Source organism: Erinaceus europaeus, chromosome 15 (assembly GCF_950295315.1).
Source record: "Erinaceus europaeus chromosome 15, mEriEur2.1, whole genome shotgun sequence".
Taxonomy (NCBI): domain Eukaryota; kingdom Metazoa; phylum Chordata; class Mammalia; order Eulipotyphla; family Erinaceidae; genus Erinaceus; species Erinaceus europaeus.
In genome coordinates, this window is record NC_080176.1 from 49,722,570 (window position 1) to 49,740,852 (window position 18,283).

An 18,283-nucleotide genomic window follows, 5' to 3' on the forward strand; every position below is an offset into this window, starting at 1 on the left:
GGGATCGCTTCATTAAGTGGAAAATCGCTTCATAAGAGGAAAGAAAGATAGACACCGCCTGTGAAGCAACTCCCCTGCAGGTGGGGAGACAGGGCTCGAACAGGGATCCTTACGCCAGTCCTTGCACTTTGCGCCACCTGCGCTTAACCTGCTGCGCTACAGACCGACTCCCAATCCTATTGAATTTAATAACATTTATAAACTGGGGACCAGGTAGCAGTACACCTGGTAGAGCACACAGATTAAAGTGAGCAGGGACCCAGCTTCAAGCCTCCAGTCCCCACCTACGAGGAGGAAAGCTTCACAAATGGTCAAAGTTCTACAGCTACCTTCTTCCCTCTCTCTCTCCCCCTCGCCCCCTTCTTTCTCAATTTCCTCCTCTATCCAAAGTAAGTGAATAAATTAATATAAGTTTTAAAATTTAAAAAACAATGATATTTACAAACTGATGATTTATTGGGAAACATTAAACAAAGTTTTATAGATGAAAATTAATTCATTCTCATTTGAAAATGATCAGTTCCACAGGGATTGTGGTACTTCTAAAACATCAGGATCTGTAATCACAGTTGGAGAGCTAAACACTGGCACACCAGATATTCTCAATAGCTACTTACCTGCATTTTCTACAGTGAAAGTATTTTCCTTCAGTCTTATGTCACCATCTTCTTGAGTTTCCAAAGATGTTCCTTTTATATACAGTTTCCATATCCGTATCAAGCAATCTTGTGAACAACTTGCTAGGAAAAGATCTCTACCTAATTCAAAACAAATGTTATTATTTTTAAAACATTATATGCTTAGGTACAAGATGTTTTTTCTACAATACATACATCACCAGATTTCCTAAAAGGTCAAACGTTGCTTCTTTTCTCTTCGTTCATTTGATCTATAGCCATTTTAATTACAATGAAAAACACATACAGTGCTAACAACAACATTTAATATTTATATTAAGTGTACTAAGGGTACAAAGAACTTCTCAAAAATTTCTATGTGTGGACAACCAGTGGATTTTTTTTTTTTTTTTAATCAGAGCACTGCTCAGCACTGGCTTATGGCAGAGAGGGGCAGGAGCAGGGGGCTAATCCTAAGTTAGTAACCATAGGCATGAAACTCTTTGCGTAACCATTGTGCTATCTCCCACACCCCAATGTCCTCTTTCATATCAAGTAGTTTGATTCATTACCATCCCAATTAATTCTTTTTTTTAAGTTTTTTTAATGTTTTTTAGATTTATTTATTCTCTTTTGTTGCCCTTATTTTATTGTTATAGTTATGATTGTTATCTTCATTGTTGGATAGGACAGAGAGAAATGGAGAGAGGAGAGGAAGACAGAGAGGGGGAGAGAAAGACAGACACCTGCAGACTTGCTTCACCGCTGATGAAGCGACCCCCCTGCAGGTGGGGAGCCGGGGGATTGAACCGGGATCCTTAGGCCAGTCCTTGCGCTTTTCTCTACTTGTGCTTAACCCACTGCGCTACTGCCTGACTCCTTCCCAATTAATTCTTTACAGGACACAGCTTCTAGGTGGAACACAGGAAAATATACAAAGAATTATATTAATAAAGGCTATTTGCTCGAGAGCTACACATATTTAAACCATCACATGAACTTTAGCAAGATTTCATACTGACCAAAGGCTGCCCATTCCACGCCTCGTATCCAGTCCTCATGTCCACTGAGAAAAAGCATCTTCTGAAACTAGTGATAAAAAAAAAAAATCAAATTTGATGTAAGAACTTAATATCCTCATACGTATCACTGCCTTTACTTGGTTTCTTCACTGCTGCATCTTTTTTTTTTTTATTAAAAACACTGATCAGATATGATAGGGCTCTAGCAATCATCTTAGTTGACCAATACTGAGTACATAGATAATATTTGTAAATGTCAAATACTTTAAATGTTTACAGGGTAAAAGAACATCTGTTGTAACACAAAATAGAAAAAAGTAGGGTAGCTGAACATCCACATCTATTTCAGACTTTCTTATACAATGCAAAGATGTAAGTATCTCTAGTATTTACTTATTTTTTGCCTCTGGGGTCATTGCTGGGGCTCGGTGCCTGCACTAGGAATTCACTGCTCCTGGAGGCTACTTTTTTCCCTTTTGTTGCCCTTGTTGCTTATCGTTGTTATTATTATTGTTGTTGTCATGGTTGTTGGATAGAACAGAGAGAAATAAAGAGGAGGGGAAGACAAAGAGGAGGAGAGAAAGATAGACACCTGCAGACCTGCTTTACCACTTGTAAAGTGACCTCCCTGCAGGTGGGGAGCTGGGGGCTCAAACCGGGATCCCTATGCTGGTCCTTGTGCTTTGCGCCACGTACGCTTAACCCCCTATGCTACTGCCCAGCCCCCAGTATCTCTATTATTAAATAAATGAGATCTAGCGTTAACCAACCCTCTTTAAAGAAATTCCCTCCTCTGGTTTAAGCACTCAACATAGTCTCAGTAGGACCAAAACTATGACTGTTTAAATGAAGTACTTCATTTAGAAATGTAGGGTGATGAGACAGCTCTCCTTACTTACTATGTGCAATCCCTGGGTTTGAGCCTTTACAGCATAAGGCAGCGTTACCATGCCAAGGCGACCTCTGTGGAAGGGGCAACAGTGCTGTGCTGTATGTTCTCTCCTAGCTTCCATGTTTTAAAGAATTCTATGTATTATTTCTTTTGGCTAGAGACAGAGAAAAACTGAAAGGGAAGGGGGAGATAGAGAATGGAAGAGAAAGACACCTATAGCCCTGCTTCACCTCTCATGAAGCTTCCTCCCTGCAGGTAGGGACTGGGGGGCTTGAACCCAGCTCCTTGAGCAATGTAATGCTCAACCAGGTGTACCACCACTGGCCTCCTCTATCTGATATTTAAAAAGGAATGAAAAGTTAGCTAGGCAGCACTGGTACTGTACATAAAAAAGGCCCCAAGCAACAATTAAAGATAAAATAACAATAACAAAATATAGTTAAAAGATCCTTTTGGGAGTCGGGCAGTAGTGCAGTGGGTTAAGCATAGGTGGTGCAAAGCGCAAGGACCAACGTAAGGATCCCAGCGCCTGGCTCCCCACCTGCTGGGGAGTCACTTCACAAGCAGTGAAGCAGGTCTGCAGGTGTCTTTCTCTCTCTCCCCCTGTCTTCCCTTCCTCTCTCCATTTCTCTTGGTCCTATCAAACAACAGCAATAATAACAACATTGATAAACAACAAGGGCAACCAAAGGGAATAAAAAAAAAAAATCCATTTAAAAAAAAAATTAAGGAAAAAAACCACCATAGCATCTCCCTGCTCCCCTTTACTACTACCCATTTGTCCTAATAGTTCTGGACCTGAGGGCAAGGCAGCAATTATCTGGTGTTCAGAATAGACAACCAGCTAACAGGACTGTCAAAAGATTCTACTGGACCTTAAGATTCAGCAGTGCCTCTCCTAAGCATAAATCTAGAGGATGTGGAAGCACTAATTCCAAAGGATATACACACTCCTCTGCTCACATCTGAACTATGGACAATAACCAAAGTATGGAAGCAATTAAATACTCAACAACAGATGACTGAATAATGAAGTAGGATATATACTGAATGGAAACACTGTTCTACAATCAAAAAAGATGAAACTGCATCATTTGGAGCAAAACAGGTAGAACTGGAATTGATTATGCTAAGTGAAATAATTAAAGATGACAAGGACAACTACTGAATGGTTTCACTCATATGTGGACTACAGGCTAAAACAACGAGACTTGTATAAACAATGGTAGTCAGACTATTGGACTCTAAGAACTATGGGGGTGACTGACAATAACCATGTACAGCTGTGACATTTTATAACATCTTATAAAACTGTTTTATAAGTAATTAAAAAAAATTTTTTTTAAAAAAAAAGATGAAGGGAGTCAGGCAGTAGTGCAGTGGGTTAAGCGCACGTGGCGCAAAGCACAAGGACCAGCATAAGGATACTGGTTTGAGCCCTGGGCTCCTCACCTGCAGGGGAGTCGCTTCACAAGTGGTGAAGGTCTGTAGGTCTTCAGGTATCTATCTTTCTCTCCCCCTCTGTCTTCCCCTCCTTTCTCCATTTCTCTCTGTCCTGTCCAACAATGACGACATCAATAACAACAATAGTAATAACTACAACAATAAAACAACAAGGGCAACGAAAGGGAATAAATAAATAAATATTTTTTTAAATATACTTTCTACATCAAGGGACAGGAAAACAGGATCCAGGCAGCATCAACACAAAGAGGCACGTGCCTTCCATGAAGAAGAAGAAAAAAAAAAAGATGAAATAATAATAAACTTCACAGATTGTTTTGGTTTGAATCATAACATGCCATGGGGGCCAAGCAGTGGCACAATTGGTTCAGCATCCTGTTACAGTGCACAAGGGCGAGGATTCAAGTCCCCAACCCCCGCCTGCAGGGGGGATGATTTACAAACGGTAAAGCAGTGCAGCAGCTGCCTCTCTCCCTCTCCTCTCGATTTCGTCTCTATCCAATAAATACTAAAAAATAAAAACAAACTAATATTCCTAAAACTCTATAATGTAGCGACAGGCTATATAAGTTGTGTTACTAAACAGGACATAATTCTTATTAAATAGTCTCTTAATGAACATTATTAATTACCTGGTCATCTCGTTGAACAAATAAGTGAATTTTGCAGTCATCATCACCACATGCTAACACTGGTACTGGGGGGGGCAAAAAGATTCTCCATCACATATAATGCTCATCACCTATGCAGAATGTTAAAGTCCAGGTAAAGAACTGGCTTTCATTTCCAAAACAAATGAACAAAATAAACTGAAACTATTCAGTAAACATCTGTTAAAATAAAATGAAAACTCTAAAATGTACTGTTGATATTAGACTTACTTCACAATGAACTACTAGTAATTTAGAACCACTATATCCTGTTTGAGAATTCAATATAAAAATGTATAAAGCAATTAGCAACCAAAATAATAGTGGTCCAGGATGTGGCACAGTGGATAAAGCATTAGATCCTCAAGCATGAGGTCTTGAGTTCTATCCCTGGCAGCACATTACCAGAGTGATGTCTGGTTCTTTCTCTCTCTCCTACCTTTCAAAGGAAGGATGGAAGAACAAAAGGAAGGAAGGAAGGAAGGAAGGAAGGGAGGGAGGGAGGGAGGGAGGGAGGGAGGAAGGAAGGAAAGAAAGAAAGAGGGGGTGAGGTGGTAGCGCAGCGGGTTAAGCGCAGGTAGCGCAAAGCACAAGGACCAATGTAAGGATCCTGGTTTGAGCCCCCGGCTCCCCACCTGCAGGGGAGTCTCTTCACAAGCGGTGAAGCAGGTCTGCAGGTGTCTATCTTTCTCTCCTCTCTCTGTCCTCCCCTCCTCTCTCCATTTCTCTCTGTCCTATCCAACAATGACAAGACCAATAACAACAATAATAATAACTACAACAATGAAATAAGGGCAACAAAAAAGGGGGGAAATAAATAAATAAATATTTTTAAAAAAGAAAGAAAGAAAGAGAGACAAGGAGAAAGAAAGGGAAAGGAAGAAGGAAAAAAAAGTCAAAATAATGGAGCATGAAATTAACTATGTGGTTAAAAGTTTATCAAAGATACAATTTTAAAGTAAGTTTTCTTTACATCAACTAAAAAATGTCTAAACTTAAAAATGTTCCAAAATCCTCAACAATAGATGGGAAATTTATACTGTGAAGCCAGAAGGTGTATAGTTCCTTCTACCAGAGAGCCTTCAGATGAAACATCAAGTGAAACCCTGGAGTCACAGCTCCTGTTGAAAGGGCAACAAAATATGTAGGCTTCTGGGCTCTAACTCACACTGGTCAGCATGTTTATGGAGAATAATATAGGATAGGTACATATAAATCTATCTTATAGCAAAAGAGGAAAACTTTTCTGTAGGGAGGTTTTTTTGTTTGTTTGTTTTTGCTTTTTTAGTCTTATCACCAAGACTTCATTGCTCCAGGCTGATTTTTTTTAGGCTACAAGGAGAGACAGAAATAGATAGAATGAGAAAAACACCACTGCACCAAAGCTTCCCCCAGTGCAGTGGCTCAAATCTGCGTCACATGCATGGCACAGGAGATACTTTCCCAAGAGTGTTATTTCGCTCGTCCTCTGCTGGATGATATATAAATGATCTTGAACAAACTGTCATTAAGTGAAGGATATGAACAGTCTGTCATTTTAAGACATATGGTCACATGGTCCGTCTCCAGTATTTTCTCAAGTTATCCCAGATACTCACATTCTATAAGTAGTTAGTTACTTTTCCCAAAATAGATCTATACATGTCAACAGTACATTTGATCTACAGCAGTATCAACTCCGAGCATATATGAAGTCATCAGATTTTCAACAGCTGCCAAAATTCCACAGTCCCTTCACTGAGATCATGTAATCTAAGGAATGACATCTATGCCTCAACTTGTTACATGAAAACATTTAAATACCAACAAGAGGCACAAAATCTTTCCTTAAAGTTCTGGCCATTTGGAGATACAAAAATACATTACGGTACTCTTTAATATATACTCAGTAGGATACTCACCATCAGTCTCAGGCAAAAAAGATAAACACAGAGCATGAATGACTCCATCACCAAAAGCCAAGGTCTGCAAGCATGCCACTAAGAAATAATAAAGACACTGTAAACAATGGACTCTCAGTTTATTTATTCAGAGATGCTGAGTAGTTTCATCATAGCTTTGGATGGGATGAAACATAAGTCAATGATGCTAACAATAACTATCCATTGTCTTTTTGAACCCTAAGACAGCAGGAACCTCACATCTGCATTATAAAGCCTATATTTCCCCCAGTCCTGGAACCTTAGGATAGGGCCCACTTTCCCGCATGCCTCTCCCAATCCATATAAAAAAATATTCCGGGAGTCGGGCTGTAGCGCAGCGGGTTAAGCGCAGGTGGCGCTAAGCACAAGGATCCGCATAAGGATCCTGGTTCAAGCCCTGGCTCCCCACCTGCAGGGATGTCATTTCACAAGCGGTGAAACATGTCTGCAGGTGTCTATCTTTCTCTCCCTCTCTCTGTCTTTCCCCTCCCCTCTCCATTTCTCTCTGTCCTATCCAACAACAATGACAACAATAATAACTACAACAATAAAACAACAAGGGCAACAAAAGGGAATAAATAAATAAAAATAAATATTAAAAAAATTAAAAAAAAAAAAAAATATTCCATCTGCCAATTGCAACCTAATCAACACAACGATTGCCACCTCAACATGCTTCAGCTCAGACTGTGTCCAGAGACTTCAGGTGTGGAATGACAACCCTTCAGCTTCATTACTTGGGTGAGACCTTTCCTTTCATAGTATTCTCTAATTCCATCCCAGGTGGTTCACTTTCTAACAAAGTCCCAAAACCTAGATATACACCAGGTTCTGTGAGAGAGAGCATATGTTCACACGTATCCATAAACTAGTGCAAAATATATACCTGAAAGCAGAAATACACTAGAGTTTGCAGTGAGTAGCCCCCCAACACTTCCTCTCCACAATTCCAACCTTTGGGTCCATGATTTCTCAACAATTTGTTTGGCTTTGTATGTTAACTCTCTTTTCAGCCACCAGGTTCCAGATGCCATCAGGATGCCGGCCAGGCTTCCCTGGACTGAAGACCCCACCAATGTGTCCTAGAGCTCCGCTTCCCCAGATACCCACTCTACTAGGGAAAGAGAGAGGCAGACTGGGAGTATGGACCGACCAGTCAACGTCCATGTTCAGCGGAGAAGCAATTACAGAAGCCAGACCTTCTACCTTCTGCAACTCACAACGATCCTGGGTCCATGCTCCCAGAGGGATAGAGAATGGGAAAGCTATCAGGGGAGGGGATGGGGTATGGAGATTGGGTGGTGGGAATTGTGTGGAGTTGTACCCCTCCTATCCTATGGTTTTGTTAATTTATCCTTTCTTAAATAAAAAATAAAAAGATAAGTCAATTCTGAGCCACCACAGACCACAAGACTTTAAATGGTCACTTTGTAGCACAGGATATGGAAGACAAAAAGACTTACATGAGAGGGTTTAGAAGACTACATTAGCAAACAGTGTGGGAAAGAGGAATCTTGAAAAAGCACAAAATAAACATTTAGAATAGGATTATACTACTTTTAAAATTGTTGGAAAGACTGAAAATAATATATTCACTTCTTACAGTTGTTCAAATGACAATTACAATTTCAATGTTTGGATCACAAAGTTCCTGAACTCACCTTCAGAAGCCTTTTTAAACCAGACTCTAACTGTAGAATCTGAAGCTGCAGAAACTATCAGTGTATATAAAGCGATGTCAGATGCCCTCTTCTGGTGAACAGCATGCACTGCATACACAGGTCCTTCGTGGCCTTTGAGACACACTGCATTTAAAAGCTAAGTCAGAAAGATGACAAAACTATTACTATAAAAATATAATCACTTTACCTTCATTTATTTTTTTTAACTTATTTCTTTATTGGGGAATTAATGTTTTACATTCAATAGTAAATACAATAGTTTGTACATGCATAACATTCCCCAGTTTCCCATTTAACAATACAACCCCCACTATGTCATTTATCATCCTTCATGGACCTGTATTCTCCCCACCCACCCCCACCCCAGAGTCTTTTACTTTGGTGCTATACGCCAATTCCATTTCAGGTTCGACTTGTGTTTTCTTTTCTGATCTTGTTTTTCAACTTCTGCCTGAGAGTGAGATCATCCCATATTCATCCTTCTGTTTCTGACTTATTTCACTCAACATGATTTTTTCAAGGTCCATCCAAGATTGGCTGAAAACGGTGAAGTCACCATTTTTTACAGCTGAGTAGTATTCCATTGTGTATATATACCACAACTTGCTCAGCCACTCATCTGTTGTTGGACACCTGGGTTGCTTCCAGGTTTTGGCTATTACAAATTGTGCTGCCAACAACATATATGTACACAGATCTTTTTGGATGGATGTGCTGGGTTCCTTAGGATATATCCCCAGGACAGGAATTGCAGGGTCATAGGGTAGGTCCATTTCTAGCCTTCTGAGAGTTCTCCAGACTGTTCTCCACAGAGGTTGGACCAATTGACATTCCCACCAGCAGTGCAGGAGGGTTCCTTTGACCCCACAACCTCTCCAACATTTGCTGCTGTTACCTTTTCTGATGTATGACATTCTCACAGGAGTGAAGTGATATCTCATTGTTGTCTTTATTTGCATTTCTCTGACAATCAAGAGACTTGGAGCATTTTGTCATGTGTTTCTTGGCCTTTTGGATCTCTTCTGTGGTGAATATTCTGTCCAAGTCCTCCCCACATTTTTGGATGGGGTTATTTGTTGTCTTGTTGTTGAGTCTGGCAAGCTCTTTATATATGTTGGTTATTAAACTCTTATCTGATGTATGGCATGTAAAGATCTCCCATTCTGTGAGGGGTCTCTTGGTTTGGGTAGTAGTTTCTTTTGCTGTGAAGAAGATTTTTAATTTGATGTAGTCCCATAGGTTTATACTTGCCTTAGTCTTCTTTGTAATTGGATTCGTTTCATTGAAAATGTCTTTAAAATTTATGTGGAAAAGAGTTCTGCCAATATTTTCCTCTAAGTATTTGATAGTTTGTGGTCTAACATCCAAGTCCTTGATCCACTTGGAATTTACTTTTGTATTTGGTAAAATACAGTGTTTCAGTTTCATTCTTCTGCATGTTTCAACCCATTATTTCCAACACCATTTGTTGAAGAGACTGTGTTTTCCCCATGTAATAGTCTGGGCCCCTTTGTCAAAGATTAGATGTCCATAGGTGTGGGGCCTACCTTCATTTAACTGTAATCTTAAAACTAAAGTAATGTTAAAATGCCTGACACACCCATCCAAAAAAAGATTTGCATATACCTATATTCTTAGCAGCACAATTTGTAAGAGACAAAACCTGGAAGCAACCAGGTGTCCAACAACTGTTGAGCAAGTTGTGTCAACAATGGTTGAGCAAGCTGTTGTATATATACGCGATAGAATACTATTCAGCTATTAAAAATAATGAAGTCACCTTCTTCACCTCATCTTGGGTGAAGCTTGAAGGAATCAATGTTAAATGAGAAACAGAAGGATGAATATGGAATGATCTCACTCATAGAAGTTGAAAAATGGGAGTCGGGCGGTAGCGCAGCGGGTTAAGCACAGGTGGCACAAAGCGCAAGGACGGGCATAATGATCCAGGTTCGAGCCTCTGGCTCCCCACTGGCAGGGGAGTCTCTTCACAGGCGGTGAAGGAGGTTTGCAGGTGTCTATCTTGCTCTCCCCCCTGTCTTCCCCTCCTCTCTCCATTTCTCTCTGTCCTATCCAAAAACAGTAACATCAATAAAAACAATAATTACGTGGCGCAAAGCACAAGGACTGGTGTAAGGATCTTGGATCGAGCCCTGGCTTCCCACCTGCAGGGGAGTCGCTTCACAAGCGGTGAAGCAGGTCTGTAGGTGTCTATCTTTCTGTTTTCCCCGTCCTCTCTCCATTTCTCTCTGTCCTATCCAACAACAACGATAATAACTACTGCAATAAAACAAGGGCAACAAAAGGGAATAAATATTAAAAAAACAATAATTACAACAATAAAAAAAATAGTAAAGACACCTCTCTGTCCATATTACCAACACATACCTTATGATAAATCTAACAATCTATTCTGTGAAAAATTGCACTAAAATAACAAATAATATAAATGTAGGAAATTAGTCCTTACACACTCTTTATTGCAACAGAAAATTGCCATCAACCTAAAATTAATAGGAGGCAGATTAAATTACTAGAGACAAATTGCAGCCAATTTAAAAAGGTTAACAGATAAGTATTGTTATGAGCATGGAAGGACATGCATGACACTGGTATTTCTGAGTAACAGAGGCTACTTTGGTGGAAATTTCCTTGCTAAAAGTACATTTAGCATCCACTCATGACACATCCTGAGTCAGGTATAGATGTGGAGTAGGAAAATGGCAAACAGTTTTAAGTCCATTAACTTAGGAAGCTACCTACTTGCCACGCCACTTCTGTCCAGTAGCATTCTTTCTGCTAGTTTGAGTTTACATGTTAGAAGGATGATTCCGTATCCTTTTTCTTTTCTTCCTTTCTTTTTCTTTTTTTATCTTGAGCACTACTCAGCTTTGGCTTATGGTGGTGCTGGGGATTGAAGGTGGGACCTTTGGTGCCTCAGGCCTGCAAATTCTTTTGCATAACCACTATGCCATCTCCCCAGCCCACATAAATAACATCTATTAATTGCTTTCTGATAAACAGTGGTGTCCTTTGAATGTCTCACTTGTTTCCCCAATTAAATAGAATTTTACCACTCACTGGTAATCACCAGTTATGTATGATAACTTCTTTAATTTGGCTTTGAAAACATCATTTAAAAAAGCAACCACTCAGGTTTAGTAAAATCTCTTTTATGTATAACTAAACACACAACTACAGATCTAGAACAACAGGCCATCAAAATGTTAAGTCTGCTGACTTTGTATAGCTTCTTCATTCTTTACCTTTTTTCTGTATTTAAATGTGTTACATGACTATCTTTATGAGCTAAAAACTAAATCTACTCAAAACACTTACTTGATATCTTTACAGTCAATATTTCAATCTCTATAGACCCTGAAAAAAAACTTCTAATAATAAATCTTCCAAGTTCACTGCTTTAAGAAAATTTTAAAAACGCAATGCTCACTGTTTAAAGATTCACACCTCTCTTCACAGCAACTCAGAAATATTTCCTTTTTACCATAAGTCAAGGTGTGATGAGCCTCTGTGCACACAGAGATGCATATGGAAAGGTACCTTTAACCTTGACACTGATAAGCATTCTTCTAATCCTTTCACAGGAAATTGTCAATAGTCAATTCTGAAAGCTCTTAGAACTCCATGTTGGTGGCAGGGCGAGTCAGAGTACTTTCCATGGAGCTATACTTATGCTTTGACAAATCAAATATATTTTGCCTTCAATACTATGTACATGAGGGCTGGGCAGGTAGCATAACGGTTATGCAGAAAACTCTCATAAAGCCTAAAGCTCTAAGGTCCCAGGTTCAATCCCCTGTAAGAGCTGAGGAATATACTGCTTAAAGAAAACAAACAACAACAAATGATGTATATAATTCACATATAGGATTCTATCTCATATTCTGCATGGCAGAAGTTCAAATGCACTAACTTTTCACTTTCAATCTAACAAATAGAAGTAATCTGAATGTCTATCAACAAGGGTCTCTTGATATCTAACATTATAACATCACTCAAAATTATGCACATTTATATCCTCATGATAACAGCTGTCTTATGAGTGCAGCAATTATTAATTTTTGCTAACAATGAAAAATAACAAATATTCCACGTAAGAACAATTTACAAATTAATCCAAAATCATTAAAAGCCCACAAATTTTTGACATTTTATGGGTAACAAGCAACTTGGAAGTATACAAAGCCTAGTGTATGGATGATATAGCATCTAATTACTCATAAGGAAGAATAAAGGAACATCATAAAAGAAGCACACAGGAAAAAAAGAGAAACAACAGAAAAGTAACAAGAAAGCAGTCATTTTTTAAAACTATAAACATATCTTCCTACCTGGTTATTCTCTATCTCCCAGTGAATCACTTGATTATCAGATCCTCCAGAAACTAATTCAGTGCAAGGAGCTGCGGAAAAAAAAATTTAAGTAAATAATTTTTAAGATTTATTGAACTGTCTGAGAGTAAGAAAGACCAGAGCTTGCAGGCATGTATCATGCCAAGGATCAAACCTGCAACCTCACACACTGTATCCTTGCTGAGCCACCTGTCCTGTTCATTTTACTTTTCCCTAGATACTCTGAGGTAAGTGCAGTGTGAAATCATGCTCCTAAGACTTTGTGATTCTGTAAAACAATATTAAATCACTAATTTTAAAAATTACGGGAGTCAGGAAGTAGTGCAGCGGGTTAAGCGCACGTGGCACAAAGCCCAAGGACCTGCGTAAGGATCCTGGATGGAGCCCCTGGCTCCCCACCTGCAGGAGAGTCGCTTCACAAGCAGTGAAGCAGTGAAGCAGGTCTGCAGGTGTCTCTCTATCTCTCCCCCTCTCTCCATTTCTCTTTGTCCTATCCAACAACGACGACATCAATAACAACAATAAAAAACAAGGGCAACAAAAGGGAATAAAAAAATATTTTTAAAAAATTACAAAACATAGCCACTTTAAGAATATAAAACATTGCAGCCGGGTGGTGGCGCACCTGGTTGAGTGACAAGTTACAGTGCGAAAGACCCAGGTTCGAGCCCCTGGTCCCCACCTGCAGGGGGAAAGCTTTTGTGAGTGGTGAAGCAGGGCTGCCGGTGTCTATCTCCTCCTTCCGGATGTGAGGGCGATCTGGCTGCAACATCTGTCACCCCATTGATCACCAGGGTTGATTCACAGCTGATCTAGCTGGCTAGGCTCCTCCCTCACTACTCCATGTGCATTCCTCCCCAAGCTGCGGGCTAGGTCAAAGAGGACCTCCTTCCCCGAATAGAGACCAGTCTTTGGTGTAGGGTATAGCTGCACTCCCCTGCTAGAACCTCCAAACAAGCTCTCTGTCTCCTCCTTCCCTCTCGATTTCTGGCTGTTTCTATCCAATAAATAAAGATTAAAAAAATACAAGAATATAAAACATTTTAATTTTGTCACTAATATGAGTTAGAGTATCTGTCAATACAGCACCTTCTTTTTTTGCCTCCAGGGTTATTGCTGGGGCTCAGTGCCTGCACCATGAATTCACTGCTCCTGGAGGCCTTTTTATTTTTTTTTTTTATTTCTTTATTGGGGAATTAATGTTTTACATTCAACAGTAAATACAATAGTTTGTACATACATAACGTTCCCCAGTTTCCTATATAACAATACAACCCCCACTAGGTCCTCTGAATCCTTCTTGGACCTGTATTCTCCCCACCCACCCACCCCAGAGTCTTTTACTTTGGTGCAATATGCCAATTCCAGTTCAGGTTCTACTCATGTTTTCTTTTCTGATCTTGTTTTTCAACTTCTGCCTGAGAGTGAGATCATCCCATATTCATCCTTCTGTTTCTGACTTATTTCACTTAACATGAATTTTTCAAGGTCCATCCAAGATTGGCTGAAAACGGTGAAGTCACCATTTTTTACAGCTGAGTAGTATTCCATTGTGTATATATACCACAACTTGCTCAGCCATTCATCTGTTGTTGGACACCTGGGTTGCTTCCAGGTTTTGGCTAGTATAAATTGTGCTGCCAAGAACATATGTGTACACAGATCTTTTTGGATGGAGGCCTTTTTAATTTAATTTTATTTTTCTCCTTTTGTTGCAGCCTTGTTGTGGTTATTATTATTGTTGTTGATATTGTTCGTTGTTAGATAGGACAGAGAGAAATGGAGAGAGATGGGGAAGACAGAGAGGGGAAGAGAAAGACACCTGCAGACCTGATCCACCGCCTATGAAGCGACCCCCCTGCAGGTGGGGAGCCGGAGGCTCCAACTGGGATCCTCTCACACTGGTCCCTGCGACACATGCCATATGCCCTTAACCCGCTGTGCCACCGCCCGCCCCCCTACAGCACCTTCTTAGGTGAAATCAACCACAGTTGTTAAAAGTCTACAGTAATATACAGTCAAGTCATTTTATATAGTCACTTTTAAAAGGAGGATGAGGGAGTCGGGCAGTAGATATCTTCACCTACTTCACAGGAGGTGAAGCAGGTCTGCAGGTGTCTATCTTTCTCTCCCTGTCTTCCCCATCTCTCTCCATTTCTCTGTCCTATCCAACAACAACATCAATAACAATAACTACAACACTAGGGGGAAAAAGGCAGCAAAAAAGGGAATATTTAAAAAAAATAAATAAAAGGAGGATGAAACATACATGCCAAGTTAATATAGTGACTATACTGCAATTCAGTTAGTCTTTGATATCACCAGGTAGCAGTTAACATAACTGTGACATGTATTTAATAGCCTCACTAACACCTTACTATTAATGGTATGTACTGACCTAACTAGTAGTGACTAATCCAGTGCTACCAACAGAAATGAGTAACATGCTTTTTTAAAAAAGTATTTTTATTTTCTTTATTTATTCCCTTCTGTTGCTCTTGCTGTTGTTTTATTGTTGTAGTAATTATTGTTATTGTTATTGATGTTGTCGTTGTTGAATAGAGAAATGGAGGAGGGGGAGAGAAAGACAGACACCTGCAGACCTGCTTCACCACCTGTGAAGCGACTCCCCCTGCAGGTGGGGAGCTGGGGGCTCGAACCGGGATCCTTAGACCACATGCTTACCCACTGCGCTACCGCCCGACTCCCTATAACATGCTTTTTCTTTTTAAGTGTCACAGATAAAATCAAAATCCCACAAGAGCACCATTTAAAAGCAACCAGTATAATGATGTAAAATTCTAAAATCACATAATCTTAGAGACAGAATAGACCTGGGAAGAATCAAGTACTACAATTCTCAATTTTTTTTACATTTTTATTTTATTTATTTATTTATTTTGGTAACAGAACTCCCTTACACTCTTTAAAAAAAAAAAAAAATCCCCAAAGAACTAGTTTATGTGGACAATATATATTATTATAATAGTAATTAAAATTGAGAAATTTTTGAAAATCATTGATTACTGATAGACTACTTGAAAATAACTATGGAGATTAGCATAATTGTTATGCAAAGAGACTCTGATGCCAGAGGTTCCAAAGTCCCAAGTTCAATCCCCTGTACCACCATAAACTAGAACTGGGCAGTGCTCTGGAAAAAAAAAAAAAAGTGAAAATTTTAGTTAAAATACTTAAAAAATATTAACTATGAACTGCAACCTGGGAGGTGGCACAGTGGCTAAAGCACTAAGCTCTCAAGAATGAGGTCCAGATGAACGAGGTTCCTGGTACCACATGTACTGGGAACCACTGGCATTCCATGTACTGAGGTGATGTGCTGGCTCTCTCTCTCTTTATCTCTCTCTAATAAATAAATATTTTTGAAAGTAAAATAACCATGAACTGCATTATATGTCAATATAAATAACACTTTATAGGGGATCCTTTATTTTCCAAAATAATAATAATAATTGAAAAAACAATAATTGATGGAAAAAGAGACACAATTTTTACATTCCTCAAAATGCGTTAACATCTGACTTAATTAAAATATTATTGGATTTTCATGTCTGCTTTTGTATTCAGTCTCTTGCAACACCACAAGTAGCTGCTGGAAAATGGCACTATATGTGTGACAATGAGAATGAGAACTGTGAAAAATGTCTTAGTATTATTGCTCTGACAGAAATTTTATGATAAACCTGTGTAAACCACTAAGGGCCCTTGCTTCAGTGTCAATTTCATTTTCCAGATGCTAAGATGTAAACAGAGGACAATAGAGATGCAACTGTTGTCTTTAAAAACCAAAAAAAAAAAAAAAAAAAAAAAGACAACTTAGGACCAGTGGTGGCTTACCTGTTAGAGTATACTAGTTAGCATACTTCAAGACCCAGGTTCAATCCCCAAGTTCCCACCTGGAAGGAAGTTTCATTAACAGTGAAGCAGTGCTGCAGATGTCTCTCCTTCTCTCCCTACACCCCCCCCAGCCTCATTCCATGTCTCGCCACTGTAAAAAATAAAAAAAATAAAAAGCCACCAGGAGTTGGGCGGTAGTGCAGCGGGTTAAACAAACATGGAGCAAAGCGCAAGGACAGGTATAAGGATCCCAGTTCCAGCCCCGGCTCCCCACCTGCAGGGGGTTCACTTCACAGGCGGTGAAGCAGGTCTGCAGGTGTCTTTCTCTCCTCCTCTCTGTCTTCCCCTCCTCTCTCCATTTTTCTCTGTCCTATCTAACAATGATGACATCAATAACAATAATAACTACAACAACAATAAAAAACAGCAAGGGCAACAAAAGGGAAAATAAATAAATAATGCCACCAAGAATTGTAAAGCTGTGCAGGCACTCAGTCCCCAGTAATAACACTGGTGGGGAGAAAAAAAGAAAAGAAAGTGCTCACTTGTGATGGAAAGACCTAAAAGTTGGTCATATGCACCCTAAGTTTGGCCTTAACATGGTCCCTATTCACAAGCTTCCAATCAAAAGTTGTCATGCCACAATCCCAGGTAGTTCCTATATATTCATGCTAAGCACTGCTGTTATCCCCAATTCTATCACGTTAAAGGTACAAGTCATTGGCCATACTATTTCCCCTCTACTTCCTAACTTCATTACATCAGGCAAGTTAGTGGTAAATTAATAGAAGTGATTAAATGAAATGACTAATCACACATCATCAGAAAATAAGTGAGATCAACTTTCATAATCAAGCTAATACTTACAGCCATCCAATTTACAGATCCACTGTACACAATTGACTCGAGCAGTGTGACCATTCAGGTTGGTAATTACAGTCCTTTTCTTTAAAGAAGAAAACATCAGTTAGCAAATTAGAATTTAGCCTACAGGGGAATTAATAAATTAACAACAAAAAAAAAATCAGAGTTGAGCCCTTTTGATGCTAATGAAAAACTAGAATTAGGGCTGGGGAGACAGCACAGTGATAATGTTCAGAACTTAAGTGCGAGAGATCCCAAGTTTGACTCCCTGGCCCCATCAAGGGGTATTCTAACCAAAGAAGGGCCAGCGAGACAGCATGGCTGTCATGTCATGACTCTGGTTACCTGCCCAGCCCCCCAATGCACCAAAATAGAGAAATTTTGGTGGTGTGGTCTGTCTTTCCATCTAAAAAAGCTGAAATCAATGACCAAAAGAAAAAAAAAAATCAGTTACCTCAAGCAGAACTGCCTTCCTTAATTCATATAATTTTAGAAGTGGCTTAGCCATCCATTCACTCTGGCTCATCCATCTGTCTCAGCACTCCATGTTCAGTGCCCTGTTCTCTTAACACACTGCATTCTCAGTCCAGCTGCCTAGTTTCTCTTCATCCACCCACAGTGACTCCATTTTCTCATGGGGAAGCTACTGATGCCCCAGGCTAGAAAGGAGTCTCTCCTTGTGTCCCTGCAGACTTAGGGCCCACTTCTATCCCACTGGGTTTATACCAATTTGTGAGTTTGGCTGACCAAAAAAATCAGAGTTCATGACTAATAAAATTCAAATTCATAGTTTACCATGCACATCATGGCTGATCAGGTGTTATGTTCTTTATCCTTAAAGACATAGGTCACCGGGTCACAACATTAAGACTCTCAAACGTAAGATTCACAGGATGCCATCAGACTGCAGGTGGAAAGTTTCATGAGTGGTGCAGAGCT

The 18,283-nt window shown here is 39.6% G+C and overlaps 1 protein-coding gene across 1 annotated transcript in view; it reads right to left on the bottom strand.

Moving 5' to 3' along the window:
• The window catches only part of ELP2 (elongator acetyltransferase complex subunit 2), a 59,779-nt gene that overhangs the window by 39,270 nt on the left and 2,226 nt on the right, over nt 1-18,283 (bottom strand). The window contains exons 2-8 of the mRNA XM_007538548.3: nt 17,348-17,426; nt 12,602-12,672; nt 8,229-8,385; nt 6,547-6,624; nt 4,628-4,692; nt 1,640-1,706; nt 618-758 (exon numbers count right to left, since the gene is read on the bottom strand). Of these exons, the coding sequence (XP_007538610.1) occupies nt 618-758; nt 1,640-1,706; nt 4,628-4,692; nt 6,547-6,624; nt 8,229-8,385; nt 12,602-12,672; nt 17,348-17,426 (658 nt within the window). The remainder of the gene's footprint in view (nt 1-617; nt 759-1,639; nt 1,707-4,627; nt 4,693-6,546; nt 6,625-8,228; nt 8,386-12,601; nt 12,673-17,347; nt 17,427-18,283) is intronic.